At 34.1% G+C, this 19123-nt stretch overlaps 1 protein-coding gene across 1 annotated transcript in view; it reads right to left on the reverse strand.

The window, feature by feature from the left end:
• The window catches only part of LOC140332062 (uncharacterized), a 47330-nt gene extending 28253 nt beyond the window's left edge, over positions 1-19077 (reverse strand). The window contains exons 1-12 of the mRNA XM_072413359.1: positions 19063-19077; positions 14397-14505; positions 10511-10822; positions 10075-10198; positions 8562-8955; positions 7719-7796; positions 7126-7137; positions 6938-7024; positions 6564-6617; positions 6130-6183; positions 3982-4035; positions 2808-2861 (exon numbers count right to left, since the gene is read on the reverse strand). Of these exons, the coding sequence (XP_072269460.1) occupies positions 2808-2861; positions 3982-4035; positions 6130-6183; positions 6564-6617; positions 6938-7024; positions 7126-7137; positions 7719-7796; positions 8562-8955; positions 10075-10198; positions 10511-10822; positions 14397-14505; positions 19063-19077 (1347 nt within the window). The remainder of the gene's footprint in view (positions 1-2807; positions 2862-3981; positions 4036-6129; positions 6184-6563; positions 6618-6937; positions 7025-7125; positions 7138-7718; positions 7797-8561; positions 8956-10074; positions 10199-10510; positions 10823-14396; positions 14506-19062) is intronic.
• Between the last annotated feature and the right edge of the window lie 46 nt (positions 19078-19123).

A 19123-nucleotide genomic window follows, 5' to 3' on the forward strand; every position in this document is an offset into this window, starting at 1 on the left:
CCAAGTAAACACAAATGTAAGCTCTGAGAATAGAGGCAACATCATATTGTCGTTAAGTAGGTGTCTCCGTTATACCCATGGTGTTTGCCTTTAACACTGCATCTAAGAATTGCACCAAATGTCATTGTTGGTGTTACAGTACATTTATTGATACTCTGCCTCTCTCTACATTACCACTGGTACAGTACAGTTTTAAGAAATCTATCAAATATATTAGGTAAAATCCACAAATGTTTCCATGCTACACAATGGGTATCTTCACTGTGTTCATTTGTGAATAAAAGTGTAAATATTTCAATAGATAATACCAACTGACTCATGGAACAAACCTATTGTAGATCACAGCATTGGGATGCTGATGGGATCAATTCTGAAAAAATCCCCCCATTCCCCCTTGGTTTAAAAATGTGCCTTACCACTGAAACCTTCTTATAGATTCATGCAAAAAATACGTTTTTTTAAACAGTCACGGTTCCCAAAGTTTGTCCCTGATGAACTCCTGAGTATTTTGCTAACAATAATATGCTTGGGAGCTTTGCAGTTTGGCAGCTACAGACTTCAATGCAAAATCATCTACTGATTCAATCACATCTGATTGATTACTGGCTTTTGAATGACAGTTAATTTATTAGGTAAAATATATTTCTATTTAACCCTCTTTTTTTTAAATCAGATAAATCATAGTAATAATATACCTATATAATATGTATAATAATATAGTAATAACCAATAACGAAAAAATATGAATTGTTTCAGTATTTTCAGTAATGACAAAGTTATCACAAAATAATCAGGATCATAGTGAAAATGCTCAAAGGAGGTAAAAAGGTAAAAGAGCTATAGTGGTTCAATGAAATTTTGTAGCTGCAGTCTAGGTATTGCCCAGTTATGGGCCAATATGCAATATAAAGTTGAATGTGCATAGAGAGTATCCAGCAGAACTCAACTCTACTATGACTGTTATTGATGAGATTGGTCAAATCAGAAGACCATGTTGCAGTTCTGTCAGTTGCCTACATAAGGTGCCTTTATCTTTAAATTTATATCATATTTTCTTTTATTTTCATTACTCAATGCAACTACATGCTAACTAAGTCTCAATATTGATAAAAAAAAAAAAAAAAAAAAGATTTGATACATGTACTGTTGGATGGAATAGTAAGTGCAACAGCACAGATCAGTTTTACTATATAACTATGCATATAAAAAGTGTCTCCTTCCCAGGATCCCTAACATGTGGGCTGTAAAAAAATATGAAACAATTCTAAATCCATAGAACCATGTACAATACAGCTGAATGCTGGCAAAGGAATAGCTCGGGCATGCTCAAAAGGAGCACCCAAGAGCCTCCTGGGATGTGTGATGTACGTATGCTGGGAGGCTTTGCACTCACAAATATTCTCGATCGCCTATGCGATCAAAAAAAAGGGGGTAGTGCTGCACCCTTTTTTTTTTTTTTTTTTTTTTTTTAAAGGGTGTTGCACTTAAAAAAAACAAATGAACAGAATTTTTACTTAATATAAAAGGGTTGACTATCCTTTTATGTAAAGTGAAAATTGAGAGTTTAGGTACGCTATAATGACAAATGTATCTCAAGCACGATTGTGTGGTTATATTTTAAAGTTTCAATTTTATTGTTATTGTACACAGTTTTATCTGTGTTAAGCTCATACTGAGTAAAAGAGGAATGGCGCAAAAAAAAGGGTAAAATCTTAACTTGAGGTTGAACTATAGCCAAAGATAGTAAAAAAACAAAAAAAAAAAAGCAGGTTGCTGTGTTAATAATACATACATCCTGTCATTTTTTCAGGTTGGACAGCTGGGCTCTAAAGGGAAATTGGACATGCAGTTCTGATTCAATCACCAACAGCAGTCTGCGTGAGCAAACAGATCCTTTCCCGCAAATGGTAACATGATAATTACATGATCATACTACGTAAAGTGGAGGAGAAGGAATGATACAGTTACCTGACTGGTACTGTTCTTTTAATGTTTTGGGCACATTTTGCATTTGGTCAGAATTTATCATCTACATACTTGTTCTGAGTCATTGGCTCAGAAAGTAATGAAATATTTAGATCTTAATGACAATCAAGCAACTAGTATTGTTTTTTTTTTATTATGTAGTATAGTTATATGTTTGTAGTATGTTATATTATGTAGTTTTAAGTTATGTTCCCTAGTGGTAAGTGAAGTGTTTATTAAAGGGGTATAGGACAATAAGTAGTAGGGTCACATTGCTGTATTCTCTAAAACCGCGGTTGCCACCTTGTGGTGTGTTAGAAAATTTTGGGGGTCCGCGGCTCTGGCCTGCCCACTTTCCTAAGCCTGGGACTTGTACGGGGATGTGTTCCCAGCTCTGGCCGGTGCGTCCCCTCAGGGGGGTCCTTCTCCTGACCCCGCTCGGTGGTGCACCGGCCAGAGCTGCGAACACATCCTCGTACAAGTCCCAGGCTTAGAAAAGTGGGCGGGCTGTGTCCCTGAACATAACCCACCCACTCTCCCATCGCAGGCTTAGATCTGCGATGAGAGAGTGTGGGGGGGGGGCTCTGTCACGATGTTGTAACTATGGGGGAGGTTTCTGCCCCTTTGATTGACACCTGGCTCCCCGCGCATGCACGGTCAGGAGCCGGTGATTTTAGTGGTCCACGGAACCAAAAAGGTTGGCGACCAGTGCTCTAAAACGATTGCGCACAGCTTGAAGAATGCTCCTTGACAATTTACGTGTGATTGACTTCTCTGTACCATCTTCTAATAATGTATACAATGTCTAATGTATAATATATTTTACTCAGATTTGATTTTACCTTAGCTCCTGGTTTGCCTTGTACACCTTTTTCTCCAGGAATACCTATAAAACCCTATATAAAGAAATAAAAAAGAGCATTAGTAAAACAGACATTTCATTTAAGGGGCAAATGACTTTTCATAGAAGCCTTGATCCTCATAACTTGCACTCAAGATGGGAAAGGACACTGGGGCCTGGATTGGTCCTTTCTGCAGTTTGGTAATATGCATTATATATGTATAGTTGTGCCCTGCTTTAAGACAGCCTATTCAATATGCCAACACACTGCTATGTACATGAAATACATACGGTGTGCTTTTATGCACTGTACTGTAATGAGAGTTTGGATCACTTTTTTTTTTAGTTTAGAATATAAAAGTTTAGAAAAAGAAAAGAAAGTTAAATCCCCTTCAAGTTTCTTTTCTGTCTAGATTTGCCCTCTCTATTTGTTCTGGTGACCAGTGCCACCAAGACAGAAAGTTATAGGAAGTCCAAAACTAAGATAGAAAAAAATCTTTATATAAGGTCGTTTGATCCAGTAACAACTGTAAAAACTGAGAAATTCTCCTCACTGTAGAGGCATTTCTCTTACTACCTGTTGGGTTCTCTGGGCAGAAAGAAAATGCCATTCAACCCAACAGGATGGTAAATACTAACTCTTTTAAAATTCTAATAAAAGAGCAGTTAGAGGTATGAAAAATATAATCAAAAGTAAGCACAAAAATCAAGCCATGACATTTTACAATTTAATGATTATGATATTTATGGCTGATCATGTAACCATGTAGGCAAATGAAAACCCACACAAGTGAAAAAGTGCACTTGCCAACAATTTATTCTAGTGATTTGCGTTTTTTTGTAAATTTCTGTTGCATTGCTTAGATATAGTCATACTGCTACAGTTGTAAAATTGAAATATATTTCAAGCGAAAACCTTCTGCCCTAAAAGTGCATCATGCTAAATATGGCCAATGATTGCTGTAACAGTCTTGTTGTAACAGTCACATGATGACATACATAAAAGAAAATACATAGGAAAATACATAAAAAACTTTAATAAACTTTTAAAATGACTAATTAAGGATACAGCATAATGTGTTTTTGGAGCCTAATGACATTTTGTACAGTGCTTGGTATTGTATACCGTCAAGTAATTTCATGTATATTAAACATTCAGATAATCTTGTACTTACAATGTCTCCTGGGTAGCCAGAAGGACCTTCATCACCATCAGGACCTGGATCTCCCTAAAAAAGGAAGTTTAAAAAGAAAAATATGTTTATTATATGGTAAGCGTCTATAGTTATCAATACTTATATGCTAGGGATATTTATAGTATTGGAAATTCTCAAATTCTGACTGTAGAGTTTTCCCTCCATATGGTGCTAGCTCACTAGTATAGCAATTTCTTAAGCTCAGGTAAAAGAGCAAATGCAGTCTCATGCTTTTCCTGAGCCAACATTGTAGACAGGATTTTGTATTACTCCCCAACAGGTCAGACTACTGAGGGAAATAGAGGGTTAGCCTGTGCCCAGTCATGTAAGAAATGTAATGTAAGTGACAAAGTAGTAAAAATGGAGGACTTAATTTTCACAATTAAACATCTAAACCCACCCACATATGAACTTTTTCAGTTATGGGCCAATATGCAATATAAAGTTGAATGTGCATAGAGGGTATCCAGTAGAACTCAACTCTGCTATGACTGTTATTGATGAGATTGGTCAAATCAGAAGACCATGTTGCAGTTCTGTCAGTTGCCTACATAAGGTGCCTTTATTTTTAAATTTATATCATATTTTCTTTTATTTTCATTACTCAATGCAACTACATGCTAACTAAGTCTCAATATTGAGAATGAATCATCTCTTACACTGTTTGAAACCAAGCCTTTCCAATAAGCTTTCTCATTCATGTCCACAATAAGTATGTGATAGCTCCAACAATACCACAAATCCTTATAAACGTTACCTATGGGGATGCAGCTCTCACTTTTACAATACAACTAACAATCTTATAAAAGCATGTACACTGTTAGAATAATGTTGATTCCTGAAATTCACATATGGCTTTTTGTTCTAAAAAATTTTAGGCACTGCATTAACCTCTCTAGCCGTTCATTTTTTTCCGGTTTTATATGTCTAAAAGCAGTACATTGTTTTTCATGAAAATTTATTTTACAGTATAATATAATAGTATGAGTATATTAAAGTTTGAAACACAAAATCATGTAAAAAGAATAAATTGAATAAATTAAAAAAATTATAAATTTAAAAAAATGTTTAATTTTTTTAATTTTTTTTTTTTAAATACATATTATACGCATACTATTACATATACTATAAAATAAATGTTCTTGAAAACAATGTACTGCTTTTACACATGTAAATCCAATGTATTGCATTTAATACAGTTATTTTGTACTGAATGCAATACAAATTGATTTTTAAATTAACCGCCCGCCCCCCCGGCAACATACACAAGCACCAACGTCACTGGGAACTCCCCGGTGACTCATCGGATGCAGAAGCCGGGCGGAAGAAGAGAGAAGAAGACAGAGATTGCGGCACTGGATGACGCAGGACGCCCGCGGATCAGGTAAGGCTCTATTTACTATTACCTCCCATAGGTTTACATACCCCGAGTGTGACTCGGGGTTACCGCTTTTAGCAACTTTTTTTTACCCCGTGTCACACTCGGGGTTACCTCTAGGGAGGTTAATGTGATCTGATTTTTCAGTTTAAAGCACTCATGCTCGATTCTTACACATACAGTATGTCTTTTGGAACATGGAGTTAAAGCAACCTGTTTATTGTATAATACACAAAATGTTAAATCAACAATTTTTTTTTAATTTCAGAATTTAACTTTCCAATTTGTGGTGAGACAAGTAGGTGCAAAACAATGGTCTAATTTTATATATATATATATATTACGTTTCATATGTTGAATGTGTTGAATGCAAGGTGAGAATTGTTTGCAAACCTTGTGTCTGAACTTGTTTAAAACCTCTCTGGCAATTGGTAACATAAACATGATTCAAAATGTAGTATAAAAATACCTGGTTGAAATATTACTCTGCAAGGAAAGTTTTAGCTTAGTAAATGAAGAGAACCTCTGCTAAATTCAATCATCCAATCATGCACAAGCATAGATTGTTTTTTTTTTTCAACTTCACCTTGCATGCAATTTTCATGCAAAGTGAATTTTCACCACATGCACCAAGTTAAGAGAAAAACAAATTGCAATGTACAAAATTCACTTGGCTAAGTGCACAACCTAAACTAATTTCGCAAATCGACCTCTTTGGCATTACAATAAATTGAACTTATTATACATACTCTAGGACCAGTATCTCCTCTTCTTCCTGCTGCCCCTTTAGATCCTTTATATCCCTGAAAAAGAAAGAATAGGTTTTGTATTTCTAGAGAGTAAACACAAGTATATTACAAATACATTTATGGAAAATGTATAAAAATGACCTTGTTTCCTCAGTTATACTGTATATAAAAAAATAAATGCTAAACTAATAAACTGCTAAAGCCCTCTGCTGCCTTTTGCTTTTAAGGAAATGACAGTAGTCATCCCAGTCAGTTGTTAGTGCCGGCAATCTCTAAACAACGTTGGGTGACTTCTGTACACACACTAGATTTATACCCGAACTGATTGTTATTATCTCGTGAAACAATTCTCTAGTATGTGTACATAGCCTAACACATATAATCTTTATATGTGATCTTCATTATCTCTTTTGGTCATTTGTAGTTCCACTTACTTGCCGGCCATGGATTCCTGTATATCCTGGTGGCCCTTGGTCACCCTTTTCTCCCTGTAAGGCAATAATGCACAATCAGCTGCAGGCAATTAAATTAAGCCAGGTAATCTCAGGTTTATAACTTGTTATACATGTTATTGATTAAGCAACTAAAGTAAGATATTTATGTAAGAAGGGAAGCAATAAAGGCTTTTTTTGGTGGGGGATGTAATTCATTATTGAATTTTCTGTATGTGTTATATATGAAAGCAAAGTTAATTGGGGTAAAAAGAAACAAGTTTTTAAAGCTACCTAGCAAGTGGCAATTGGTAGTTACAGATTTCTACAAGCTAAAGAAGAGAAAGGAATATTTCAATATGGGAAATTTTTCTTACCTTTGAACCAGGAAATCCAGGGAATCCTGGTTCACCTGGCAGACAATTGCAACTGGTTGCAATGGCATTTTCACCCAAATCTGCACACTTTTGTTTTAAAAAGAAAAAAATGTGAATGAATGTTTTATATATATATATATATATATAGTGATTGTCGGGCTTTAAATATGTACTAATCCAATACTTACCCGTTCATCTTCCTGCACAAAAAAGAAAGAAAAATAGTTATTATTTTATATTTAACTTTTCCTAAAAACATTTAAAAAAAGCTTTACATATTGTTTGTTAAGTATAGGAATAACAGGATCACCATAATGGACCACCATAATTTTGAGACAGCGTACATTTTATTGTACTTGTCTAAAGAAAAGTATGATAGCCATCTCTTAACAAAACAAGTGTGAAATTAAAGTTTACATTTAAAAAGGACAATAAAGTATAAAAAAAGTATATATATATATAAAGTAAACTATTCTTTGTATATCAGCCTATCTCTACAGATAAAAGGCTTGATATCTGCTTATATTTTCTAAAAAGTAATGCCACCTTTTTCTTTTAACAATCACTTTTTGTTGACCTAATCTGAAGTATTTTCCAGTCTGTTTGAAAATTTGATCTGAGCTTCTGATCATTACTTGAACTCTACTTTTACCTATTCATTTCAGTTCTAGGAATTTATATGGCAAGGTCAGAGCTCAAACAGTCCAAACTTCATTTATCTAGGTACAGCTTTTAAATTATTCCTCAAATAACTGTTGTCCAGGACCTCTATCATACTCACCACATCAGATAATTCACAACATAAGGTTTCACTGGCCCTTCCTGCATCTGGAGAAAATTCAAGTTGCTGTATGTCAACCTAAACCAGAAAACAATACCTGTTATATTGTTTGGTAGTTTTTACTTCTTTAAGAAGAAGAATGTGTATATATATATATATATATATATATATATATATATATATATATATATAATGTGCTACAGCCTGTAAGTGTAAAGGAGAGATCTCATAAGAGTTTGTCTTTAATCCTTCTATTTGTCAACTTTAATTACATCATGTGAAGTGCTGAGTGAAGGCCTGGGTCATTTATGAGATTGATGATCAAAAGCCCAGTGATGCTTGGCTCAGAAAATTGAAGCAAGTGGTAAAATAAATACTTTAAACTAAAATATGGCAAGTTGACTGAAATTAAAGCTTAAAAAACAGAAAACACGGATCTTCAAATGTAGCATGATAACAGTACCAAAAAAAGACTTTGTGACTTAAGAATATTAAAAAAAAAAATGGGATGTAATCCATATCAAGATAAATGGGGTTGATTTGCTAAAGGAGTTTAGAATATTTTCTTAGCAATTAAAAAGAATCCCACAAAGGACAATTCACTTATCACACAGCAAATACCTACAAAAAGATATATTTCCCTTAAAAAATATGTAAAATTTCAAACATGAATTTATATATTTTTTCTATATTTATGTTACTTTGTTGCAGTCTACAATTGAGAGTTAACTTTACAAAATGCTGTTGCAGTATTATGGGTGTAAGGGGTTATCCTACATCTTGATTATCACTTATACTAGTTATATCTTATGTATTGGAGATTTTATTCATATAATAACTTACATTAGCTGTGGTATCATCTGCTATCCTGCGAGCCAGGGTGCTGATTCCGTCTGTCTTTAGAGAATCATATAGGTTCACGGGAGAAGATCCAACTTGCTGACAGTCCACATACAAAGTGACCTGATCTCTGTGAACACTCAAAGACAGTTTGTGCCATTTTCCATCAAACAATGTCTCTACATTTTCAAATGTGGTCACCTTATCCCCCTCATCTGCAGCTGCATTGTAAACATCTACTGCTTTCATTTCCCCATATAGCCGAAGCCTAAACTGCTCAAGTCCATTCCTAGACTCTAGATCCAACAGGTTCCACACATCTTCAGATGTCCTTTCCTTTACTCTGAATGTGGAGGTCAGGGTAAACTCCTGTGGCACTCCATATGGGAATACCAAGCTGCAAAGAAATAAAATACAAAAATACTTAGAAGATAATACAAAATGTATTTGGAGACCAGGAAGTTTAGGATAATTAGTCACTAAACTAAACTTAGTCACAGGATAGAAACACTGCATACTAAATGAAGTCAATTTCATTGGCATAAAGGGTCAACATAAATGTATACCTTGTATCTACTTTTACTGAAATGCTTAACCAACAACATGGGTTTAGTGGTAGTGGTAGAGGAAACCAGAAGAGGCACAGTCATACATAAACTGAGCTTTGAAATGTACTTTTTAAGGGCTAAAGAGCCAAAACTGCCCTGTTTCTACTTCTTCCTCTTTTCTCTCTCTCTACAGTTAAGTCCTAATTGAGGAATAGGATCTCAAGTAGGGTTTAGTGTGGATCAGTCTTTCTCAACCAGGGTTCTGTGAAAACTTGCTCCTGAGGTTGCCAAGTGTGTTTCCTGAGTTGCGACTGATTAACCTCCCATTTCATACTGCCTGCATAGTTCAGGGGCCAACAGCATTTTTTTTTAGAGACAGCTGCAGGAGATCAGTGCTCATTTTAGTTTTTTGTAGGTGTAGCGTTGAGACCAACACTCATTCAATCACGCATTCATTCGTCAACTGGACACCAATTGCCTTTTAATTCTGCTGTAAATTTTTGCAGCTATGCATTCTCAGTAGGTGGGCAACAGTGTGAGACATATCAAATTTTGAATAACCCCTATAATGCCTGCATTTTTTTTTAAAACATACTAAGCTACTTTGCACCATTGGACATTATACCGATATCATTGCAGTTAAACTCAATTTCTGCACAATTTTACAATAACCTTCTAGTATTAGAAAATGCTATGAATTACATTTATAATGATTATAATGTAAAGGATTTTTGTCTAAAGTTTAAGCAACATACAGTCATTGGCCTGCATAGGACAATGTTTTAGTAATAAAAAAAAGGAAAAAAAGCTAATGACAAGCTGAAGAATAAAGAATTTTAAAAATGCTTTAAACTCAGTGATAAGCATTAGGAAGAAAAAATAAGCAAAAATGAAAGAGGCATTTCACTTTTTTTTTTTTTGTAGAAAGAATGAAAAAGCATAACATTATTTCTATCTTGATAAAATACCTTGACTGTCTTGTTACATGTGCTCTCGTCCCAAACTGATATGCTTTCAAATTGTTTTGTGTTCCTGTTATTATCTGGACTCCAGATATGCTGCCCACACGGAATTCTTCTAGCAAGTTTGTTGCTATATAAAAATGACAGCAAAGATGGATATGTAAAACAATAGCAATAAAATAGCCATAGAAAGGTAATACAATGGGATATCTGTCTGGCATTAAATGTACATCTACATAAAACAGCGGGACACGTACAGTTCAGTTAACAGTTCTCTGGAACACCTCAAACTACAATAATAAGCATTTCCTTTAATCATGTTTGTCTTCTCACATATTACAACAATACGTAACAATACATTTAAACTTGAATATCAGGGAAATTGTATCCAAAAGTAAATACCATTTCACTAACTGATAAGATTAGAAATTATTATAGATACCTTCATCCTGGTACGAAACATCAGGCGCTGGTAGAAAATCTTCATTTGCGCTTGGTGTTGTCTTGTGGTAGTATGGAAGCCTTGTTGTTATTGTAGTAACATCTCTTGCTGCAAAATATGATTCTGTAGGGGAAGAATAAGGATCTGATTCTCCTGTTACAAGCTGTGTATCGGGGTAGTAACCACTAAATGTAACTTCATTAGATGGAACATCTGTTGCAGTAATCAAATAGTCATCTCCAGAGGCGTACCCATTGTAAGGACCTCTTTCATATTCTTCTGAATATATCTCTTCCTGAAAGTCATTGCCACCTAGTTGTGGAGGACAGAAAACATCAGATTAATAACCCATTGGTCTCTAAATGTTAAGAAGAAAAGAAGAATTTTATATACTACTTACTATAATACCCCATTATATATATATATATATATATATATATATATATATTGTATATAATTAAAATAAATATCTCATTCAACGTAAATACATTTAACAAATCTTAGTGATACAAATGTTCACACTCAGCTGGCACATTCTAAAATATATCTGCTGTTATTTATATTATTTGAAAGGTGGGCCAATACCCTTATATTCACACAAGCTGCACAACATACAGTATATTTCAAAAATCAAATCTACATAGTTTACCGAAAATTCATAATCAACGACACAATATTGAGGGTAAATTTTCTTTTTTTTAAAATTTATTTTATATGGGTATTCTTCATTTGGATGGGGTGTAACATTGTAAAAGAGGACAGGGGGTCAGGTATGTGATCAGAATGATCAGTGGTTTAGAACACACAGAGTGCAGGGGTCACAAATATATAATGCAGTTAGTGCAGTGGTCAGCAGTTTGTAACCTAATAAGTGCAGCAGACAGGATTATGTAATGTGCAGAGGGCAGAAGCATTTACAGCCCTGCATGTTGTTATGGTTCTGAGTGGCAGGCAAAATAGTGCATATAATAACCCTATTGGACCCTACCCACTTAGTATTAGCTGCAGGCAGCATGGTGCATATATTAGACCAATACCTTCCCCACCCATTACCAGAAATAGGCAGCAAACATGTAATAAGCCTAAACCCGCACCACCAAATCAGTAGCAGTAGAGTTAGGCATTTCTTTTTACTACCTAACTCTTCACCCAGCCTTGCACTGTATATCTCCAAACTCCTCTTGTATTGCTAAACTCTGCTCTACTCACGTCTGTACCCAACCTTTTTACAGCTCACCTTTGCAAACCTCTTGAATTGGTCAGATTTGCACCACAGAATTTACATTTTTTTTCTTTAAATCACTGTGAGCAATTTATGTAGGTTAGTACTTTGCAATGTACTTGCATCTTGATTTCCAGAGATGTAATCCTCATCAATTATAATGAATACATGCTGCATTCAAGGAGCTAAATGACAGATTCACTGGTCCCAAATTGGCAATGATGTCACTAGGAATTCATGGTGCTATTACTGAAGCAGCAGACTCCCTAATATAGTTAAAGGAATGTGGCATGTAAATATGCTCAGCAATCCATCATCACAATTGATGTGGATTAAATTTGTGGACATTGTGGTTGACATGGGGATTACACTATTTAAGGACATGATTGACGTGGATTTACATCTGGACACATAAATAAACTTAACTGGACACATAACTAAAAAAAAGTTGGCAAGACTGTGTTTCATTTTTATTGCATTAAAGGAATTTTGAATTTAATGTAGGTGTTTTATCTCTTTCAGGGAATTAGTAAGGTTTACTAATGTGCTATTGAATTTGTGGAATCTGGAAGTGGTTGGACATGTCACCATAAGTCCTCCTATTTAACCTCCATTTATTTCTTGCACTTCACTGTCCTACACTATAAAAGTAAACTTAAAGTGTCATTAGTATCATATAGCAAGCACATCAGGGTGTCATTATGTCAGCACAGATTTCTGTTATGCCCCAAGGATCCATAAATTCTGGAACACTCTGTTATGTAAATTTCAGAAAACTTATTTAGGAATCTAATACATAGAATCTATTAAAGGATTGAGGAAAGAACATTCTTACACATTCTTAACACATTCTGAATATGTAGTGATTAAATGTCAACAAATATATTTAAAAAATAAAAAATTGACTTCTCTTTTAAATAAAACTAGATCAAACGACAAGGAGTGCTATATCACACGTGTATCTATAAAATCTTCCCTGTTTTGGTGTCTAGATTCAGTCAAAACGTTGGATGATGTCAATCACAGATTATTTTACAGTGTGGTCCACTCATTACCTATACTAAAAACAACCTATGTCTGCTGTGATTACTTTAATTGACTTTTAGCATAAGTTAATTTCCCTTATGTCATGTTACAGATTTCCTGTGGAGAGAAAAACAGAGAAGAATTCTATAAAATGTCTTCTAAAACCCAACAAGTGTCACTCAGGTCAGAAGGTTCCTCATACCATAATTGATTTACCAAATTACATGCAATGTGCACATGTTTATTATTTTTGAAAAAGATAATTAGCAATAGGAAAAAATAAACATTCGTGTTGAAATCAGCCTTTCAACCATGACATTTGTACCTTGAAGTTGATGTAAACCCTAACTCAATGACATTAAGATGGCAGTTGCCTAACAACTGTGTATTACAACCTTTCTGTTTTCAAATGTAATACTGTTTTCACATTTTTTTCCCTTTGTTAAATCATAGTGCTGCCAACCTCATGTAGTTTCTTGGTTGCCACTTCCCAACAACACGCATGTACTTTGGCTGCATAGCATTTCTTAGGGCAGGTTCCTTACTGGTGACTCATCCCTGCCTAATGTGCATTAAAACAAACACTTGTGGATACGATGGGTAAATGAAATTAAACTAATGGAAGACCTAACCTCGGATATCCATAAAAGAAATTAGATATTTCTGGGCGCCTTGAATAATGTCCCAAGAATCAACTAAGTATAAGAATATGCTGGGAGAACAGAATGATGTATAAGAGGTTTAAGTAAATGGGAAATTGGCTAGGTTTGAGGGAATGGTTTTGGGAAAGGAAGGGAGAAGGGGCTTGGATAATGGTTATCATGGGTCGGGAGGTTGAGTGGAAGGCTCTGGCATAGTAGGCTCTGTCTTCTGCGCTATTTTGGTCCAGCTGTAAAGGTTCTATTCAACCTTCTATTCAAGGTTCTATACGGAACAAATCGTTTGTGATTGTAAAACTGGATTTACAGTAGGTTCTGTACGTTTGTGTTTTGTTTTGAAAATTTATATAAAATCAAGAAAAATAAAATTTTTAAAAAAATCAAACACTTGTGAATTCCATTGGAACAATAGGACAATTGGGAGACAGGGCCAGAACACGGACACCCTGAAATATTAAAGTAGACTTTGCATCTTATTTTTATTTATTTCATTTTTTTGGACACTCACCTTTTTAATGTGAGTTCTTCAATAATGTTACTTACATTCCAGCATGGATAAATATTTAGGTAATTATCAGTAAGAACTTATTGGCTTGGCAACTTAAATATCTTGAATTATTTAAAGGGAGGTTCCTACATATCTCTACGCCCCAGAATACTTTTACTATTTTTTGGCATTTGCCTTTCTGCTGGTTTGTGGGATTTAGTACAGTAACCAGTTTACTTTTAAAGAGAACTAAGTAAGAATAGAACTGAGCTTTAGGATAGGAAAAATAACAAATGTACACATTTACTTGTTTGTGCATGTCACCTACACATGTCATGTTGATTGAGACCAATACCCATGCAGGAAAAAGTCCTACTGCATTATTGAAGACTTACAGTAAATGCTTCCCTTTAATGGCAGTATATGGATAAATCTATTTTTGAATATATATATACTTTATCAGATTTTAAAGATTGTAATATAATGAAATACCTGAATGATCTGCAGACCCCTCTTGTGCATGGATTTGAATAAATTGTAGACTGATCAATGAACCCAAAAGCAGCCACGTTACAAAATATTTAGATAGTTTACATTTATCCTGGAATGAAAAAATGAATACATATTAGAAAGCAGGAAAGGCTTCAGATTATTTTTTTATTATTATGCCAGTACATACAAAATACCCAGAGTCATTAGAAAAATCAGTGGCAATTTAAATCTCTAATATTACCTTAACTGACACAGCAACAAGATTTTTTTCAATAAAACCTGATAATACGCCTATAGCCAATTAACACACCAGGACAAGTCCCCCTACCCGTAAATGCAATGCCTGTATGTTAGCTTATCTGTGTAGTTAGTAGGGCCCATTTGTGTAAATTTGTACACAACCTATGTTTTTGGCCCAAAAACTAGTTATATTCTCCTTTTCACACCCAGTTTCTGCTACACTACATAACATTTCTATAATACTATATTAACTGGCAATTGTTTTCTATACAGGTGGCTGAATATGAAAAGAGGACCCAAGTATTGAAGTGCACAAGGATGAATTTGCTCTGGTTTTCAACATTAAATCCTAAAAGTACATTTTAAAAACTGGTTGTTCATATTAAATGATTGCATCTTTTTAAATTAATCTGATCAGAATGCCCAAGTCAGAAAAGTAGAAATTTTACTAAAGTATTCAACATTATCTAATTTTTGTTCTTTATCCCTGATAAAGATCTGAGATACAGCTACTGTACCTATAATATAAACACCTGTAAATATGTCAATCACCTACATTCCATAAGATGTGCCTATATTATTATTATTAATTTTATTACACAGTATTTATATAGTACCATCATATTACGCAGCCCTGTACAAAGTCCATAGTTGTGACACTAATTGTTCCTTAAACGGGCTCACAATCTAATGTCCCTATCTCAGTCATATGTCAATAATGTAGTCTAAGGTCAATTTTTTGGGGGGGAAGCCAATTAACCTAACTGCATGTTTTTTTTTGGATGTGGGAGTACCAAGAGGAAACCCACGCAGACACGGGGTGAACCTGCAAATGCCATGCAGACAGTGCCCTGGTCGGGATTCCAACCGTTACACTGGTAACCTATTGGGATATTAATAGATTATATTTATTGGAGATAACAGTATCACCAAATGCACAATCAGAGTTTACTTTTAGTAAGGATCAGTATAGCCACAGTTTGTAAAGTACAACACCATCTGTTCACTTCTGCCAAGCCAATCAGTAAGAACATCAATCACTTTAAAGCCGAATTACAGGCAAACAGCTTAATACTCAAATAAAATAAAGGGAATATAAGTTGTTACAAATATAAAGCAAGGTACCTACTTCTACCTGAAAAAACAGGAAAAACACTTATACGCGAGTATAAACCTAGGGCTCAATATTTAACTGTCACTGCTAACTTTTAAAACAGTAATCAATAGAAATGGCCACCAAGTGTTAGGTATCCTCATGTAAAATTTGTTCCAAACAGTCTGCATTTGACAGCTCTGATCTGTCAAACCAGTGACAAATGTAGTGCCAGAACATGCCACTAGATGCCACTCGCATATAAACTGAAAACCTTTTCCTAATGGCATTTTGAGGGTAAAAAAAAAAAAATCTTAGTTTATACTCAAGTATATTTAGTATTTGTATTTCTGTCCATTAGGTTGTTGTAATTACACTTTTGCTTTTCTTTTGATCAAAAAACTAAACTTTTCCTTTAATTATTTTCCATGAAGGTGAAACAAAAGATTACCCACAGATCCTAAACTTGTAAAATTAATTATTTTATAAATATTTCTTATAGCTAAACCCCACACAAACAGCTTAATGCAGAGATAAATAGGGGGGGGGGGCTATCTTACCTGCGCATCCAGTTCTGAGATTTTCAGATCCCTACCAGAACACAACACAGCACAGCCAACCTGGTGACCTGACTTTTCTCTCCCACAGCTAAGCAACATTACATGGCCTGCCAACTATTTTTTTTTTTTTTTTTTTATATGCCAATACACTACAATGCACAGATAGTTTACATATGCTACATAGTAATTTTCATTTCATGTGCATGTAGAATACCTGGTGCAGTACAAGGGATTACAGGAGACTGATCCAAATTAAAATGTAGATATGTATTTATATATATTAAATCATTCATCATTTTTAAATAAAATTATAACTGATTTTCTTGGTGTTTAAACTATCCCGATGAAATTCAGCTCTTTATTGTTGAAGTGTCCCATTGTTGCTGTATCATCTGAAAATATTTAATGCTGCAAATAGCTACATGGACATAATGGGCCTTATTTATTAAAGCTCTCCTTGAATGGAGAAGATAGACTATCATGGATAAACCTGGGTGTTCAAGGAAATCTGGAATGAATCTGGTCCAGGACTGAAAACATTTGCCAACTAATAGTTTTTTTAAGAAATTCCCTCCAGGTTTGCTGGATCAATCAGGATCACCCAGGGCAGTCTATCTTCTCCAGTCCTGAAAAACTTTGTTAAATCAAGCCCAATGTACTTTTTTTTTGTTTTTTTGGAGCAGACGCAACAAAAGTTTGGGATTAGCTCCACTCTTCAGCTCTCAACTGCCACTCAGTTAAGCATACATGGGATTTAGTCTACAATGCACCTCTTTTATTAAAAGCATTCATAGAAATCCCATAGGAAACTGGGATAAAAAGAAGCACCAAGGATTTGCACTGAGGACCATATGATCCCTTGGAACCCAGTTAGTTCTGTCACCTCTGATAGCCAATCACAAAATACATTGACAGTACAAGTGGGTCCTGTATTGTCACTTAAGTCGCTAAAACTTACTTGCTACATATGAAATAAAATCTCATACAATACTAGAATCTTCAAATTTTCAAAGGCCATAGAAAACCAGTAATAGGATTTGTAATAAAGGTTGATGAGTTACTTTTCCAAAACTTGTCAATGCGGTTTGTGAATAAGACACTAAATATAAAGGTGGGAGCAAATTAATAAATTGTCATTGTAACAACATTCTTTATAATAATATGAATGCAATAGTAAAAGTATCCTTCTGATATATTTCACATCCACACAATAGACCTCTGAATGATAGAAATGTACATCTTAGCTGTGGGGAATCCAGACATTCCTGCACAGAGGTCAGTGACTCTGAAGAGTTGTCCAAACACATGCAGAATAATGAAGAGATTTTAGTTTGCTAAGGGCTGAGTGTATAGCTGTTTGTTCACATCACCACGTGAAACAGACAAAAGAAAGACAGATAGGTGTAAAATATATTTAATTTTTGACACTTATATTGTTAAACTTTTAAACTAGAAGCAGATCAACGAAACATTAGACATTAGACAAGCAACAGACAATAATGTATACGTTTGTTGATTGAATATCATTTTAAATATATATATATATATATATATGTATAAATAATAAATGAGTTGTGATGGGAACTTTTTTAATACCAGTAGGTCCATTATTCTTTTTTGAAAATATTTTAACTAGAACTTAACACTTAACATCAAGTTCCAACATAAATATTTAATTGCTGAACCACAAATGTGTAGTTCTGTTTATTCTGTAATGCGTGCGCTTTCATGTTTATTATGCTTGACTTGCAGTAATTTTTATGGAACTTTGAGAGTTTGTATGAGGGGTAAACTCTTTTTTTTATTAAAAGCAAAGCTTCTTTTGCAAATGCCTGAGGTAAACTATACCAAAGATAGAGGGAAAGTTATCCATATTGTAGAAAGAATTATCAGTTGTTTGCACCCTTACATTTTAAATTAGTTTAGCCTTATTCTTTAAATGCCAAAATTATATGCTTTAACTTTTTTTCTTTTACAGATACCAAAGTAAACCACTGCTTGTAACCCACGTGTACAAAAACAGGGTCCTCCCTAATTTTAGGTGTGTCATTTTTTTTATTGATGGAGCTTTTGATTAGTATTACCATAGACAAAAAACAATGTGTTATGATAATCATAACGCTGATCTAAACCGAAAAACAAACCTATTTGAAAAAGTTTCAATATTCAAATGATCTTCTAAAAAAAAACAAAAAAAAAGCAACTTGCCTTATCAATTTGTGATTGACATTCTACCCCAATATCAATTAAGCACTTTTTTGATAAATGCAACATTTTTGGTTAATTGATATATTGCATAGTTTATGACTTCCATTAATCAGATTTACTAATGTTTAATTTGAGATAAGGTTTAGAAAGACTTCACATTTTAGATGCAATATATGTTTTATAAATGGTTAAAAATGTGAATAAAGTCCATAGAACAAAATGAATAGGAAATGGCAAATACCCTACTGTGCCTAACTATATATACATATGTACACTATGTTTTATAGATTAGTACAAGACAACTCATGGCTTATGCACCAAGAACTCTTTTTGCAATAGTTCAACTACACTATTAATGTTACTTCAGCCTGAAATAAGTAGCCCAAATACTTTATAGTCAACACAAAATATATACAAATACATTATTTTACACTCTAAATGACTAAAAGAAGTCTTTAAAGTTTACCATACACTTTTCCTATATTTAATAAGCATGTCAATGTGTTGAAAAGAAAAATCTACACTTGGAAACCAAAATAACTAAAATAAATTAGGCTTGACTTACCTTAGTTGAAACCATGATTTTCCTGAAATTATTGCTGAATTGTTCCTCTATGATTGGGAAA

This window comes from Pyxicephalus adspersus, chromosome 5 (genome assembly GCF_032062135.1).
Source record: "Pyxicephalus adspersus chromosome 5, UCB_Pads_2.0, whole genome shotgun sequence".
Lineage (NCBI taxonomy): Eukaryota > Metazoa > Chordata > Amphibia > Anura > Pyxicephalidae > Pyxicephalus > Pyxicephalus adspersus.